At 43.3% G+C, this 17,219-nt stretch overlaps 1 protein-coding gene across 1 annotated transcript in view; it reads left to right on the forward strand.

Moving 5' to 3' along the window:
- Positions 1 to 17,219, forward strand: part of LOC144128529 (cytochrome P450 2H2-like) — a 51,130-nt gene that overhangs the window by 20,874 nt on the left and 13,037 nt on the right. The window contains exons 3-8 of the mRNA XM_077661975.1: positions 1,569 to 1,690; positions 4,265 to 4,371; positions 7,749 to 8,056; positions 11,805 to 11,920; positions 12,515 to 12,773; positions 14,189 to 14,379. Of these exons, the coding sequence (XP_077518101.1) occupies positions 1,569 to 1,690; positions 4,265 to 4,371; positions 7,749 to 8,056; positions 11,805 to 11,920; positions 12,515 to 12,773; positions 14,189 to 14,379 (1,103 nt within the window). The remainder of the gene's footprint in view (positions 1 to 1,568; positions 1,691 to 4,264; positions 4,372 to 7,748; positions 8,057 to 11,804; positions 11,921 to 12,514; positions 12,774 to 14,188; positions 14,380 to 17,219) is intronic.

Consider the following 17,219-nt stretch of genomic DNA (forward strand, 5'->3'; position numbering starts at 1 on the left):
ACTTTACATGCGGAAAAAAACCGTTTGTTTCGAAAGTATATTCGCAGGTTCACTGAAACACCCTCAATCTGTGTAAATTTGCTGCATTTTCAGTGATACACCCCAAAAAAGATCATTTACATATTATACTCTTTCCATGACGGAGCCTGTAGACGCTCCGAATTTTTTGCACGGCCAACGGAGGCATGTTTTCAGGAATTCTTTACATATCTTGTTATATCTTGTTTTATTATTTAAACGTTCATTCATGGAATGCTCTTTTAGCGAGTTAATGGCTGTTACGGTAAATCTGAAAAAGCTGTTTCGTTCGACAAACCGCACAAGTTGACAACTGATTTCAGCGCAGCAGTAAAAATCTATTCGGGTGGCGGCCGTTTCCTTTCTGTAGCCCATAAACAAAATTTATCGGTTTTATATAGCACACTGAAAGTAGCGATATAGAAATGCTGACTAGAGCTGCGTCCCAGCGAAGCAGGGTAAGTGAACTTTTATTTTCTTAATTTTTCTCGCTGATGTGACTAGGTTCATGCAGTGAGCGTCATTAGCCTTTCTAGGTGATTTTTTTTTGGTAAGAGATCGGAGCAATCGAAACCAATTTGGCGCCTTGTACGAGGAGCAAGTAATCACTTTTTAGAACGGTGGCGAAATTTTACATGAAAGTTGTAAATTGTTTTCAAGACACAACATCAATGGGACAGAGTGAGCCGAAGGAGGTTAATGGCAGCTTTTTGAGCTTCTTTTTTTGTCTTTAATGTCTTTACAGCGACCATCGTAAAGATCAACAAGGACAGTGCGCACGTGACTGAAGCAACTTTAAAAATAGCATTTGCACAATGTACTTGTAGCTTTTGAAACTCATGCATAATTTTGTGGGGTCCAAAAAAACAAAAGATTAAGAAATTGACACTTCTTGCCATTTTTAAGGCTCATAGCCACTTGCAGAACCATCTACTGCAGGCAAAGTTTCTGAATTCTCTGTAACCGGAGATCACTATATAAGCTTGCTGAAAGAGTTCGGGTTGCTGCAGGCTGATTATAGTATTGCTTAAATGTGTACCGTCTGCGAGGAGAGTGAAAGTGTGCTTTAAGTAGCACCCCGTTGTTTACGGAGACTATACATGATTACTATTCCATTTCTCTTAGGGTACTTGTGCACATGTTTTTTAACTTGCCAAGTGCCGACGTTGAGCCTTACATAAAACAAAATACATAAAAAAGAACGGGAGGACCGAGATTTCGCAATTTCCGCGAGGTTGTGCGTGAGGCGGAATGACTCGCGACGGACTCTGTCCAGTTCTATGCTGGAAAACAAAGGCGTATATTCTGGTTGACGCTTATGAAAAAAACTCCAGTGTTATTAGGCGGCGGTAGTATTCGACGTTCGGAGCTAAGCTTTGTAACCACATTACCATTCCTGTCCTTGTTTAAGACTCCCACATCGTCGCCAGTGCGCCGCACAGAATATGCGCCGGCAGGACATAGAGCTTTGAAAACTTCCGAAAAAGCCGTCAGCGATTCTTGACTTCTTCCCTCAACTTTTGTTTCTGTACTCCGCATGTTGTGCGAAGCCTGAAGAAAGGTTCCGTCGACGTTGTGATACTGAGCGACTACGAGGAAATTAAGGAGTACTTCTCCATGCCAGAGCTGCAGTTCCGGCCGACCACGTGGGGCCTTCATGCTGCTGAGAAAGGTGAGGCGCTGACACATTCTGGACGCAGTATCGGGGACGAAAGAAGGCTGTGAAGCATATGAAAAACTACTCTCATCACGTATTTACGGCGACGTGCTAAGCAACAGCAGGTGTTCGACCAAGCGTTTATGTGTTAAACACACGTGGTGGCTTTCACAAGTGTGAAATCTGAGTGACATATGAAGGAAGCCAAAAGCAAACTTTTCTTTCTTAAACTTTACAGTTTTATTGAGTATTTTGCAATTTTACTCTCAATATGGACAGCTCGAAGTGTGAAGTCTATATTGGGCATTCTGCCTTGTATCACAGGAAGTTTATCAAAAACTATCAAACATTGCTACAATGGGACTGAAACAGTACAACTAGCGCACGCCTAAAGCAAGGCAAATTGTTGTTTTCTTCCCAGCAGCCAATCACTCCAAGTGGAAAGAATAATAACTTCGATCCCTTTAAAGTACTCTACTTGAAAATACACAAAATGCGAGGGAGAAAAGTTTGGAGCTTATAGAGCGCCAGGAAAAGCCATCGGAGGTGTAGAGTTACAAAAGTCTCCATGTGACTTGCTCCGAGCGCTTAAAAAGGCACCTGGGAAGAGGGCAACTTTGCTTCTCAGATAACGGGCCTCCACTTATGTGCTTACAGAAGCTGCAGCTGTTCGAACTTGCGCTAACCACGCCAACAGCCTGCACTGCAGAAAAACAAGCACTATATGGCAGCCTTTATAGTATCACAACGTTCGCTTAGAGCTTGCAAACGCTTTGTTCGAAAATCCACCACAGCAAAACTATTTCATCCTTCCGGCCACACTTCCGGCTAAATTTTCCTATCCTGGAATTTTCGCGTTGAAGTCTTCCAGTGATTTAATTCTTAATAAATGCAATTGAAGTAAATTTAAGAATTGTTCTTTAGTTGGGACGCCTATTCATCACTCCTGCGAACGGTGCTCGCGACAAGAGGGCATCGTACATGAAGAAAATGCAATGCGGGCATAAGTGGAGACTTCTGGAATGTAGCCTTAGCCTATTTGGTTAGTCTAACTTCAAATGCGGTTGCCGTTGGCCATTGGAGATTGTTTACTGCACAAACGGCTGAGCATCCAATCAGTGACAGTTCATCTGAAGAATACAAAAGTCGCAACCTCTGGACTGGATCTTTCTTCCGCACTCAATAAATGTATTTCGGCGAAGAACACTAAAATAATGCAGCAGTAAGAACTTTGCAGAGGCGGTGCCCTTAAACCCCTGGTTTAACTCATCATTGACCCTGCAGAAAAGTAGAGCGTTGTTTAATTATTTGAAGCCGAGAGTCCTCTCCACTCCTAGAAAAGCTATCACTGTGTGCGCGAAAGTAAACAACGGAAGAGTGGAACCCAAGCGTGACACATGACCTCAAAGGCCACGCACGTTGCGCGATGAAGGCGTGGTCGTGCATGAAAGTTTTGGGCTGACACTTGCCTGAGCATTGCAAGTACTCTGGCCCGACCGGATGCACTTCCTTCCTGAATGCATTTACTCAGCCTAAAAACAAATATGACGAGCTAGCACAGGATGTTTTGAAAGCAGTGTTGACATCTGTTCCCAGTGAAGCCTGCGTTCGCACCAAATCCGTTGCGTTCACAGATAAACTCAGATGCATTGTACACTTCGAGTGGTTTAAAATTAAGTGCATCATTTTTTTTAAAACTGTCTGTGATTACGTGTTTTAACCTTCTTATGTCGTTTTCATGTTTATAAACCTAGGGCCCCCATTTTCTACACAATTTCTAGCTTGGTACTTCTTACCGGCTTGGCGTTAGTTAACCCTTTTACACGCCTGGATTTTAGTGTTTTATATTTTGTTATTATTCCTATTGACGTGACTACTACTGATTGCCGCGTTTTTACGCAGCATGCCTTTCTCTCTCTTTCCCTCCACTTCCTTGTCCCACAAAACTTGTGGGTGTTTATTTGAGCAAAATTCAGTTGTCCGCCTTGTTTACGTGTGTTTTTGCCTATGTGGTTTCTATTTGTTGGCTGTAATTCTCTTAGAATTTATGGACCACAGAAAGAGCTTATGTTGTTGTTATAATTGTATGTTTCCTTTATTTTCCATCAAGACCAGAAGTTTATGCAACTACATGTTTAGTTCTCATTTTCGGCTTGCTATAAACGACTGCTAGCAATACTACCTTAGCTTCATTGTGATAAAATTGTACCACAATTTTTAACTTATCGAAGGACTCGGTTTCTGCTATATTTATTCTCCACTTACTTTTTCAACCTCTTCTAAATGCCATGTTATTGTTTGCTTCAAATATATTTTTTTTACAATTCATCTAAGTATGTTAATTGGATCACATGATTTGGCTGTAGCTTTTAAATAAAAGCTTCGGTAACGATCTCCGGCGTACGTATTTAACGTTTTTGCTTCTGGTTATTTTTCCTTTCAAGCAGCAATTGTAAATAATTTATTGAAACTCAAATTCTTTCGTTCCGATTTTTGTTTTCACAGAACACTTTTAACGTTAGAATTTTTTTATGTACTCTGTGAGCCAATATATTGTTGATGCTTGTTTTTCAACACACTTTATTCCAGGCCTTACTGTCTTCAATGGGGAAGAATGGAAACAGAACCGTGATTTCTCCATGCGAGCACTGGCGAAATTAGGACTTGGAAGCACGGCTATGAGGCAGCACATCGGGGTATGAGCGGACGCAACTGCATTAATTTTTCCACATAGCGGCTGACAAGTTGCAAATACTGCAGAATTTATTTAACATATAAACAGTCCCTCACTTGGAACGGTTAAATGGTGCAAGCCTATCAAAGCCTGATAAATTAAGCTTGAGCCAATGAACCAAATTCTGAGCTGATAAGATAGCTGACGGTGTATAACAATGTTCTTAGCCGGGTCTGAAAGAAAAGAATCAGCCTCGTGAAATTGACCTTTTGACAACGTGACGAAAACTTTGTGCTGATATTTTTTGTGTGTATGCCGCCACGTACTGAGTGGACATTTGATTGGTCAGCTTTTTCTCTCATCAGTTATCGCCAGGGACACTAAAGCGAGACGGCCCAGGGAGGTACAGCACTTTTGCATGAGAACTCAAATCACGTTTGCTGCTTGTTTTTCATAAAGCCTTCAAAACCTGTCCGCAGACATCAGCCAGGCGACAGCGAATTAGAACGCCGGGGCGCTATTGTGCAAAAATAGATATAAAAGTGAGCAGAAGCACTTCTCTCATCTATACTAACGAAGCCCTCAGATGGGGAGTCCGGATCAAAGAAGGCCAGTTATCTGCTTGAATGCGATAGGGCACGCATGAACCCCGTTGCACGTGAGGTGCAGCCATAATATTCTAACAAAGTGTGCCTAAGGTAACACGCTCTGTAACTATACGCGCAACTGCGCATATACCTAGACTCACCTGGCTACTAGACACATATTCATAAGTTGTGAGAGGGGACATTATAAGGTTTTAGAAATGCGTCTCCTATGAAAATATCCCAGCAGTCGGAAGGTGATTTTTGTTTCTACTGTAAGTGCGCTCAGTTACGTGAGGCAAGTGTTCTAATTTGGTTCACAGTGCCTCATACTACTATTTATTGGTAGAAATTGAGGTGCTAAAGTCACAGGATATGTTTCCATCACAGCAGATTTTTACGAAGAATCCTTCACAGCACGAATGCTGTGGAAATATACGTATGTACGACTTCTATTTGGCGAAGGATATTGTGAGCAGTTCACAAACGTGGAAACATGAAGGAAGCCTTTTTCGCTCATTCTTATTATAATCGGTTAATAATTACTATCTTGTTAGGGCGAATACTTGTTTTGATTAGGCTACCGTGTAATGGCGTTCTGAGACATATATACCACTCAGAAGTGGCGTACAAAACGAAGCTCTTGATAGGGAGAAACTCCCAATTTATCTTCATCAAAAAGCTGCAGTCTAGCTTTCCTCCTTCATAACTAAGAGCAATTGGTTTAAGTAATCAATATTCTTTCCATCCGAACATTTAGATTTTTTCTATATTTGGGTCCTTCCTCAGCACAGAAGAAGGTAGAAAAGCAAAAAAAATTAAGCTCTTAAGCTAGTTAAGAGCACTCAGCTTTTCTTGCATTGTCCACATGTAATTCTTTGCGAAATTGAATGTGCACCGCAAAGAGTAAAATAAATTATCCATGCTTTCAGCACACTTTTCGTTGAGGATCGCTCTAATTTTATGCAGCTTATGTGACGGGCATGTATGGCGGCAAGGACATTAGGCAGAGCCGTGCAAACTACTCTGGCTATCATTTCAGCTTAAAGTTGAGATGCCAACCTGAACTATATTATTTAAACGCGCAAAGGTCTCGAAAAGACGCGCCCTTGGCAACTATCGCAGCCAGGAGCATGGAGCTTTCACTACGCTCACGTATTAAATGTGGATTGACGGAAGATGAGGGTGCGGAAAAAGTACATTTCTTTTTGTGACCTCAGTACCTATGCAAAGTACAGGCAGTCAGCGCCATTGATGCACTTTTGAAAGGTTGAAAGAAGCGAAGAGAATAACGCAGCTCACATTTCACACTTGCTAGTGATAGATGCAGACTAAGGTTAGTGATGGTTTATCGGTGTATCCCGTGCTCGTTCTGAGTAAACATTCTGGGTCCCGGTGTTTCCCAAATATTTTCCACGTATATCCTCGTAATAATTTATTGAGCACTTGTACGAGATTAATAAAAACGATGTGCCAAGAGGCTGCTTATTTAGACAATGCAGATGGATTATAAACCTCCTTTTTGATTTGTTATCTTTAACTAAGTTGGTGCTCGTATGCAACATACTCCATGACACCGCTTTTACACGCAGCTTTTAAAACATTTCGTTGCGCTAAGCTTTGTGCTGCTCACCCTGTAGGTACGCTTTTCAGAGGAAGTAGTCACCTGGAAATAAGTTTCCCATGCATGACTTTCGCATTATGATGATGATGATGTCATGGTCACACCCTTTACATCAGGTGGACATCTGATACCTGAGTCCGACCAAAATGTAAACAAAAAGTTGAAAAGTTAAATACAAAACAAAAATGAACAACAAAATAAGCGGAAGGAATACGATCCGGAACTGGGCGCCATCATACGTAACCCTGCACCAAGGCCCACCACCGTCCAAGGCGACGCTTGCTGGCTGCCACCGCTCCCGATCTCACCTGCCCAAAACAAGCGCAGGCGTGGGTAATCAGAGCCATCTGTCGGTCGTCAGTAGCGGATAGCACATAACTTACGGGTGATATATTAAACTTGTAACTTTCAGAAGAGGAGACAGCCCTGAGAAATTCCACGCGACATGGTGGCTGTCATGGCTGACTCTCCCTCATCATGGCAGCGCCACCGCGATGGCGCAGTGATTATATATAGTCCTCGCCTGCTGAGCCGAAAGACGCGGATTCTGTCCCAGCCATAGCGGTCGCATTTAGACGGAGGCGGAGTTGTAAAGGTCGGTGTATTGTGCGATGTGAGTGAACGTTAAAGAGCTTCAGTGGGTAAGAATTATTCGGAGTGCTCTACTGTGGTGTCCGTCATAGGCTGAGTCGCTTTGGGACGTTAAATCTCGTAAACAAACCAACTAACCGAAAAACATTTATCGTTGCAAAATCTTACTTATAAAATGCTCCCTGTGCTCACAGCAACTGTTTCCTATGGCCAGAGAAAATCAGTAGGATGTACCCGACATTCGAAATTCTCGCGGTTATCTTTATTTTAGCACCAAGGGGCACGGGATGCAAGTCTTGCAAGATAGAAGGAATTGTCGAAATTCCTGGACTTGTTTGGTGTTCCTACCGCTAAATTATTACCTACTTTTTTTTATCCCAGTGCCTCTGTTTCATATTTAACATGAATAGTATGCTAGAGGTCGCAGTAACTTTCACGTTGCATGGTAGCTTTGGGCGCGAAACCGTGGCGCCGGAGAAACACCCGGATGGCTTGGACAGCGAACTTTTTTGCTTACTGTTGCGAATTGTACCCTAAAGCCGGAACGACAGTTTTGCGCTCTACATAAGGGCCCTCGTTTTGGCTTGCGCGTATACTTAGGAAGAATCCTGTCACCTGGCGGACACCCTTGGGTCTCGACGTGGGTCTCCTGTGGCTGCACTCGCGTACATACAAAGGGCGTTCTTGAATTGTATGTGCCGTTACCTGCTCGGGTACCGGTACGACCTGGAGGACCCCCGCCGTAAAGCGTTGGACGACGCCTTGTCGGGGTTTCGGCTGCAGGCTGCCGCGGCGCCAGCAGAGCACCGAGCTGCGTGGCTGCGACGGGCAATCATCGACCGCCTCTGTCCCACCTCCACAAGCGCTAGCCGCCGTCGCTTGCTCACCGCGCTCCACACTGTCGCCAGGTAGGTGTGCTCATCGCACTGATTCCAGGCGGCTGCTTTACTTCGTACCCAACAGAAAAGCGCAGCACCATTCGAGAAACAGTCATAAATACCCGAATTGCAAGAAACGATTTGTGATGGAGAATGAAAGCGATAGTATAAGACCTCTGCACATAACGGCATTTTTTGTACAGTAAAGTACCACCTAGCTCGTGGCATAGGAAATACAATAAAAGAACAACGAAACGATAATAATGTGATGTCAGAAATTTGCACAGAAAAAGTATGTGAAGTCGCTCTCTTTCGAGCAGGACTTCAGTCACTGCAAAGTGGCTCGCATATCTGCAGACAGCAGTCATTATTGAGCATATAGCACTCATTTTGTACAATTCAGTTCTGTTTGCATTAGCGTGGAGGTGGAAAAACGATAGCCATATTAGAGTGGCAAAGAAAGATAGCGTGTGTGGGTAATGTCGATTGTTTACACAGTCATAAATATAACGAGAAACTCAGGATGGAGCACTATAACAATGGCGGAGGTTTTGTGCAGCGTGCACCATATTGGAATCTACTGCCGTGGAATAAAAAGGAAGAACAAAAAGTAAACCACACTGTAAAAAGTAGGCATTGCTATTTGTTCCCATCTGGCCGTGTGTAAAATAGTGAGATGAGCGCAGATTTAAAGGCTTACATTGCCACAGCATACCCATGCTTTGGGAATCACTGCGACGTCGGTGCTTCAGAAAAAAATGTGCGAAGTCGAGACGGCTTTTGGCTTTCACAGTGCCTGCCTAGCTAACAAAGCCTACATTCTTGAAAAACAAGAAAAGAAACTTGGAGAGTGTCATAGATTCTTATTGTATGTAATTGTGAGGAAAAATAAAGCACTAAAGAAAAACCAACAGTTAAGAGGGCTGAACGTATTGGTGGGTTCTCTGAGAGCGTTGGATCTACTCATTCATATTTCATGTATTCTGTTCCATTGGCTTTCGTGGCTACGTGAAAATGACTTATTTTACAGGATAATCTTCAAATACGATGTAGAATGTGAACACCATGACGTTATATTTTTAACACCAGGTTTACATTCTGTAAAGCGAAGTAAAAGTGCATCATCCATTAGCTGTGAACGCAAGGCGTCAAGGTGTAGTTGATGCTAAACTCTCGCCAAACGAGGGGCTTCTCATAGGATGGCTCCGCTATCAGTATTGCAAAGCGTCAACTTGAAAGCTGCATTTAAACGCTTGGCTTAAGTTGTCAAGGACATGCGCATCATATTTCCTCTAAACTGGTTATTTTCGTCTGACAATATTGCAATCTTTTTTTTAGGCCAGACTTAGTGACATAAATCCAGCCTGGTCATGCTCGAGAAAGCATCCCTTATAGTAGGCACAAGGTTCGACCTTTGCGTGACTGATAGCAGGGGAATAGCAGGAGAGGCAAAACTGTATTCAAATTTCCAAATCGGGTTTTAATTTTCATTATCCGCCGATATGAAAGACCAAATAGAACCAAGTTATTCTCTATTGGCCTGCAATCGCGGCCACCGAGTTTGAAAAAAACAGCCAAAGGCGAACACAGCTAAATGTAATGGTATTCATTATTTCACAGTCACATTTTAGCCCCCCCCCCCCCCCCCCCCCCCCCCCCCCACCGGGAAAAAAATGCGACAGGGCATGGGGCAAAATGAGACGGGCTTCGAAAATAAGGGTATTATTCATCGTTGCAATGAAGGCATACGATCTTGACTCTATGGACAACTACAAAATTTTTTCCTTCCTATTCGAGTGATATAGAGGGCACTGAGACCAGCCCCGGCAGTGTTTTGTTCCATGCACCACAGCAGACTAGGCAGAGCTCTTTTCGTCGCGCGTTACTCTTTGTGTTTCAGTATCAAAGCTGTTCTTTCAAGTCACCCCTCTTGAGCTTACATTCAATTTGGTTTGATTCGTAGCGGATGAACGAGAAGTTTTGAATGTGATTGCACGCCATACTGATGTTATTGCTTCATTGTCAGATGGGCTGTACAAGTCTCTCGCCGACGGAAAGAGTGCGGCGTTGAGGTTTGCAAGACCTTTCATGTAGTTCTTGCCTTTTATATTATTTTTTCTCTTTCTTGAGCTTCACTGGCTGCCTCCGGGAACATCTCAACGCTTTTTGTCAACGGCGCTGCTTGCGGATTTCTTTAGTTTTCGTCGTGTAATCTGCTCGCTAGTCGGAATTCAATGTTTTACTTTTTTTGCGTTCACACTATCGTGCAGAGGAGGAGAAAAACAGTAGACTTTTAGAACAAGAATTGAAATGATTTAGTTTTCTTTAATGCCTCCAGAGCTTGAAATTGTCGCGTTTTGCGACACTTATAGCCTGGGGCTAAAATAATTCTTGCCTAAGATATACAGCCGCCAAAATTTTAAAACTTCGCTTATGGTGAAACTATTCGGAAATCATAGCAACAAAAAACTTGCGTTAATATTGGTTGTTAGCTTGGCTGCAGTACACAGATTAGAAAACAGTGGCATGGAGAATTTCGCGGCTTTTCGATTAATTTTTGGTGTACAAAGGCTCACGTAGAGTTTTTTCTCTTCTTAGAAAAAAATATTCTTTCAAAGTTTCTCAGCGAATACGTGGGAGGTCACGTGAGCTGGACATCAAGTTATTAGGATTGAGCATTTGAAAATTAGGAACGCTAAGTAACCAAATTGCCCGTTTTGCCCTATTCTTCGCGACTTGTAATTTTACGCGCTGTTGAAAAAAAAAAGCCAGCATGTTAGGTCTCCGCATTTAAAAATTAAACTGTCTAGCGCTTTTAGAAATTTCAGTTTACCATCTTGATTTTGCATTTTACCTGCCGAAGCTTTGCAGAGAAAGGTGTCCAAGTATATCTGAAGAACCACACAGTTTCATTTCCAACGTTGCTACGCACTTACCACGAAGCTTTTTAGCGTTAACTCCAACCTGCCATGAGTACGTTGTTCTCTGTTACCTTTGTAGTCAGATAGCAACAATAGACCCGCGACCTTCTCTGCGCAGAACTAATCTTATTGCTTCTCACTGTGCACGCCGATTGTCCAAGTGAGTTATTGATCTTACAAGGACACGATAGGCTAAATTCAAGATGAAAAATTAACCTCGAGGCTTTGGTACTACGAATATTTTTTACGGAGTGCCCAGATTGAAAAGGTACGAATTTACAGAACTTAGGGCGAAATTTACGGTTAAATGCGTCCCATCGTTTTCTATCTCAGTCGTATTCTGGATAATTACTACACTCAAGCTACCGTTGCCTTTTTAGAACAAAGAAAGAGTCTAAAGCGTTTTTTATTGTTGCTGCTTTGCTGCTTGCGCTTAGGCAAAATTCTGATGTAGGTCTCTTCTTAGGTCTTTCACCGGTACTTGCTAACTTGAAACCAGCTATGTTTTGAGGTTATCAGAATGCACCTCACATTAAGCGTGCAATATTTCTCCAGCTGCTCTAAGCAGAACTTAATTTTTTGATGGATGTTCAAAAGAGAAGTGGATCTCCTGGTAGCTGATATCTCAAAAGATTTGTTACAAGATAGTCTACGTTGTCTCTGACTACCGAGTGAAACAATAAGCGGAGAAGCTTGTGATACGCAAGGAAACTACATTTACGAGTGTCTTAGTCTCCGAACTACATCTAAACATTGCATGATCTATTTCACTACGTGCTCAGTCATTTTAAGCAGCCCTAAATACTAACAGGGAACAGCAGAATACTCACGTTTTATTGCTTTGCTTTTTTCCCCAGACAATTAGTCGAGGCCAACAACGAATTCAAACCTGGTGAACGTCAAAACAGCTACATAGACATCTACACGGAAAGGATGCGGGAGGCTGCTAAAGAAAACAGCCCTTACTTCCGAGGTAATTAGCGGTCGAGTTTAGCGTTTACGTCCGCTTCATCTGCCGATTTTCCTCGAAGGAACGCATTCGTCGTAAAGATTACATCACGCGGTGAAAGAAAGAAACGTTTAACATGGGCGAGACTGCGCAGTTCCGGCACGTGCTCTCGTTAATGCTCATCCCTACTTCTGTCCGTATGTTTTACGATAATTGAGCTCAAGGAGTTCCTGCAGCAGTAATGATAAACTAGCTCCGACAAGTCTTCGCTTAAGTTTGTGTTTTATGATGCGCAATATATTATCCTTGCACGATCTTTTCTTCGATGGTCAAATAGTAGTAAAGGTACTTTAGGAAACGTTTAAACAAAAAAGGAGCATTATAAAAAATAAAGGAAAAGGACGTTCAGAAATGCATCATACATAATGAAATCCTCAGCTGACGTAAACTTGAAGGCGTTCTATAATCGATGTTGAAACCACGAAATTTCTTGCAGCATGCACTTTGTTGCTGTTGCTGGCAAAAATAACAACACAAGCTGTACCAAGCTTGTTGCAACATTCACGAAACTACCATATCTTATCGTACATCCATGAGTGGGGGTTATGATATTCGCAGCGGACGCCCTCATCGGCAACATTGTGGACCTGCTGACGGGCGCAGCAACTTCAGGCCCCCTGTACATGCACTGGACCCTGCTGAACCTAGCCGCCCGCACGGACACGCTGCAAGCCGAGCTTCATCAGGAGATTGACTCTGTGGTGGGCTTTTACCGCTCGCCCAAGTGGGAGGACCACACGCGCATGCCGCTCACCATGGCGACGATATGGGAGATGTTCCGCTGGAAAGTGGCCGCACCTTTCAACATACCACGAGGGTAAGGCTACTCCGTGTGCTTTAGACACCGAGGAATGGTGGCTATGTGATCAGGCACGGATGTAAAAGTTAAGTTTTTTCTTGTGTGTGGTTCAACTTCCTTAAGGTAGCGTTTATTTCAAAAGAAGGAAACCCAGGAGATTTGCTTTTAAGCTTTGCTGTGGTGTTCTTGTAGCATCTGTGGAAGTGCTGACTGCATTAACGATCTGGGCTGAGGACGAGATTTTTTGCTGCCTTGAAACAATTTGAAGTGCTGGTGATGCCCAATGAGCCACAAGCATGGCCCAGAAATAAATCCTATGTGGTATGTTCTTTCCACTAATGTTGTACACGTGGATTAGTACGCCGTAGCTGAATGCTCCAGACTAACGTCGAGAAGCTCCGGATTTCTAGCGTGCACTAGATCACCTAATGCAGGGGCAAGTGGTATTGAGTTGATCGCCTCTAAACCTGCAGTCATAATGCTAATAGAAGGGTAGAAAAGATGAAGGGAAATTGTCTTTTTGCGATGGAGCGCAGGAAGTAAGGCGGGAATGTAGGCCTTATTTCTGTACAATGGTAATACGAGCAAAAATGACTGGAATTTTGACCTTATCCTTGAGAAAAGAATAGAAGTATTATCGGCACAATGTAATTTCCCCCTCTGCCAATCTCTCAGGCGATTCAGGTTTTGGCTCACTTTGCTGAGGCATTCCTGAGGGTCTATTCGACAAGGGTCCCATTTTTCACTGGCTTTTATGGTCACTAGGCAAAGAAAAGACGCAGACGAAATTCAGAGCTGAAGGCTGACGGATGGGGAGTTTTGAAGTACAAAATACTGCTCCGACGACGGCGCTATGGACGGGCAACGCTTCCGAGAACTGTTTGGAAACTGCTGAATAGATCTTTTCGTCAGTACTGCTCCATATTCGAGACCCGTGAGCCGTGTGCAAAGATGTAAGCTGGCCGCAATACGTCCTGAGGACTTACCTTCTTAGTAAACGCGCACATCGCATTTAACGCATCGAGCACCCGCAAGGAGAATTATCATAGGCATGGTAAGATATTGCATCTTTGTACGCAATCATAGAAACATTGCAAGATCTTGTTCGGGGTTTACCCATCTGAATACTACTTTCGCACCACAAAAAACATCAGCAAGCAGCGTCTACGACTGCGAGCGCATGATGTGGTTAACTGGCTAGTGGCGTGCAAGGAGGGGGTGATATCATCGCACGCAGCTGTTGGCTTGATTGCCGGCTATGACTAGGGAGGATACTGTACTTTCTTGTCTGATGGCTGAAGCATATGACACTTGGTGGATACTATATCCAACTTTTCATAAATTGCCTTAATCTAATCACAAACCTGTTTCAGGAGTTATCGAAAGAACGTGGCGAGTGCGAGACAACTAGAATTTTAATTTCCTCTTTTCAGAACCGGAGAAGACACGAAGTTGGGAGAATACCAAGTTCGCAAAGGCACGATGGTCTTCCCAAACCTACTCGCAGTGCACAGGGATCCGAAACTATGGACCAATCCGGATAAATTTGATCCTTCGCGCTTCTTGAAGCCGGATGGAACAGCGCAGACAACGAGACCTGAAGGGTTGCTCAATTTTTCTGTTGGTGAGTTTTCTTTGTCAACTATGCTGTTATGCTGGCTTGGAGAGATGTGTTGCGTAATACTGTGGGAGTAGGCGCTTATGTATTCCGGGGGACTTAGGAGCACGGCTGATGCTGGCTTATAGAGGCTGCATTGTAGCCTAATACCTTTAAAATTTTCACATGTCTTTTCATATCAATTTCACTCCCAGTGGCATGGTAGTACGGTGCAATGAAGCGGGAGAGTATACCGCTTTTTATTCTGTCGTTCGTCATTCTGCTGACGGCTTAGATTACTTCGGATCGCACGTTTTCTAATTAGACATATTATACCCAGTTTTAGGTTTCATGAACATCCTCGGATTGTCACCATGATCTACTTTTAACGGTCAGCAATGTGAAAAAAATTAAAAACTTTTTCGACAGCCTTTAAACAAAAGCGCTTCATAATCGAAAGCCGTTTCAGTTTATAAAGTTCATGAAATTGGAGTGCAACTGTACTAAACTCCTGCATTCAAATGACTAACACGTCTTTAGCTTTCTGACCCTGTATCAGCGAAAAATGATCCGTGATTGCAGCCATTGACAGCTAAGCCTAAAAATCAAGGGTGGAATTTGCGAAGTTGCCAAATGTTTCCTCTTAGTAATGCATGTCATTGCTCAATTTATTATATCACCTAAAACCGTTAATTTCTTTTTAAATTTATTTTCCTTGGGCACAATGAAACGATCAACCGCGAAAAACCTGCTTCGCAGGCCAGCTCAACGGGGCGACTGCTCCCGTATTTGATGGCATATGGCGGCACAGGACAAGTCGTTCCTAGTGGCTTAGTCGTCCGAACGTCCGCTTTGGCTGTGCGAGGTGGTTGGTTCGAGACGCACCGCCGGTGACCCACCGCTAGAAATGGGCACAAGCGTCCCCTCGGATGGGCGCCCGGCTTTATCAGCGGTGTGCGCTTGGAGGAGACTGCGCAAACCCCCCATGTACCTTTTCGGGGGCAATTTCGTTTTCAAACACCTGAGCCTATAAACGTGGTCAGTGTTACCATGTTTAAAAGGGGTTCTTATTGCGAAATGGAGATTTCAAGCTCGTACGCTGAAACCAACGTGTATCCACAGACGTACAGGTTCAAATGTCACTACTGTAAGCGAACCTTCGATATTTCGAAGAGAAAATTTCAGAGTATCACTGCAGTCTTGGGAAAGTCTGCATACTCCCGGCCCTCTATTATACTGACAGTTCCAACCTTTAACGCGAAAGCATTCAGGCTCCCATTGTGCAAGAATATCTGGCGTAGTCGTCGTCGGCGTTGTGAGTGAAAAATTGGTTGGCGAAGGCTGGCCCAGGTGGCCTACCTGTACACTCAGAGTGGCCAGCTTATAGCCAACCTGGGGCACAAAAGCTTGCTGAGGCTCGCGCAGCCCTACGTGTCAGAAACATTGACTGGTCACGTGATATAGTCACGTTTTCATAGGTCAAATGACCTTGTGGCGTCATCACTACCTCCCCACCTGATTGCCAGCAGTTAAATCAGCGAAACAGTTAAATCAATGACCAGTTGTAAGTGATTGCTTGGGAAAAGCAGCCTGGGTCTAAAAAGATCAAGGGGTGGCAGCACCTACCATCGCAGGGTAGCGGCATCGCTTAACAGCTGCAGCACTGCGCCAGCGGTTTTATGAGGACTCGCAGGAATTTATAAAAATTTTCTGCCGCTTCATGAAGGTATAATTACAGGGAGAACATTTACACACACAATTCTAACATACGGCAGGGGCTAAACATTTGCACAAGATACAAGGAATGTCAAAAAAAGGAGCGCCAACTGTGCATCGACATCCATCAAATTTCTGTCAATTAGAAAAAAAAAACATGAAGGAGGAAAAATTAGTAAACAGCAACTGAACGTTGAGCAAAGGCCGATAACAGCGCTCGGAACATAGCCCTGGACAGGTATTCGACAACACGATGGGGCAGTTTCTTTCATTCATTGATGGCTTGCGGAAAAAAGGAGCGCTTGAAAGGATCACTGCAGCATTTTGACTCGCGTATTTTCCATTCGTGGTCGCACCTTCTGGATGAGAAATACGATGGCACTAAATAAGCTTTAGTTTTATGACTGGTTTTATTGAAATAGAGGCGGTAGAGAAATTCCAACCTAATAAGCAATCGGTGCTTCTGTAGAGAGTCCGAGTTCAGTTCCTGTTTGATATAGCTACTACAAACATTAAAACAATACTTATTAACGAACCTCGCTTCATGATTCTGAACGCGTTCCAGCACAGCACGATGGCTCCCAGCACAAGGATGCCGACATGGAGTACACAGGCATACTTCATAGTTGGTTTAATATTAGTGAAATATAAAATTTTTTATCTTTCTGAGGAGTATTTCGAAAATTCCTGTTTACAAGCGTTAACATTCGTGATGGCTTTGTCGAATTGTGTTCGATCTATTTTCTTCTGTTTAGGTAAGCTGAAAAATAAACGCTGAGCTATTTATAATGCGTCGTATTAGATAAGGGCTTGATGTTTAAAAGGTGAAACAACACAATTAATGTAATGTAGAGAATGAATAATCCCGCATATATATGGCATTAACCCACTAATGCTATCGTGTCATACCCTTATGGAGCACCTTAAGTGTCTCCTGCTATTTTTTTCCCACGATAAAAATTATTAACATGCAATATTTGTTTCCAAGTCTGCTTCCTTTAAATAAGTCATCCGGTTTCAGATCCGACGCATTACAGAAGCCAAGTAACGATGTTATATGTTGTACTGGCCACAGCGCGCTTTATTTTTGACAACAAAGTGGCAATGCTTCGTTATCTGAAGTCATGGAGAAAGGCATCGAGAGAATAAGG

This window comes from Amblyomma americanum, chromosome 4, assembly GCF_052857255.1.
Source record: "Amblyomma americanum isolate KBUSLIRL-KWMA chromosome 4, ASM5285725v1, whole genome shotgun sequence".
NCBI lineage: Eukaryota > Metazoa > Arthropoda > Arachnida > Ixodida > Ixodidae > Amblyomma > Amblyomma americanum.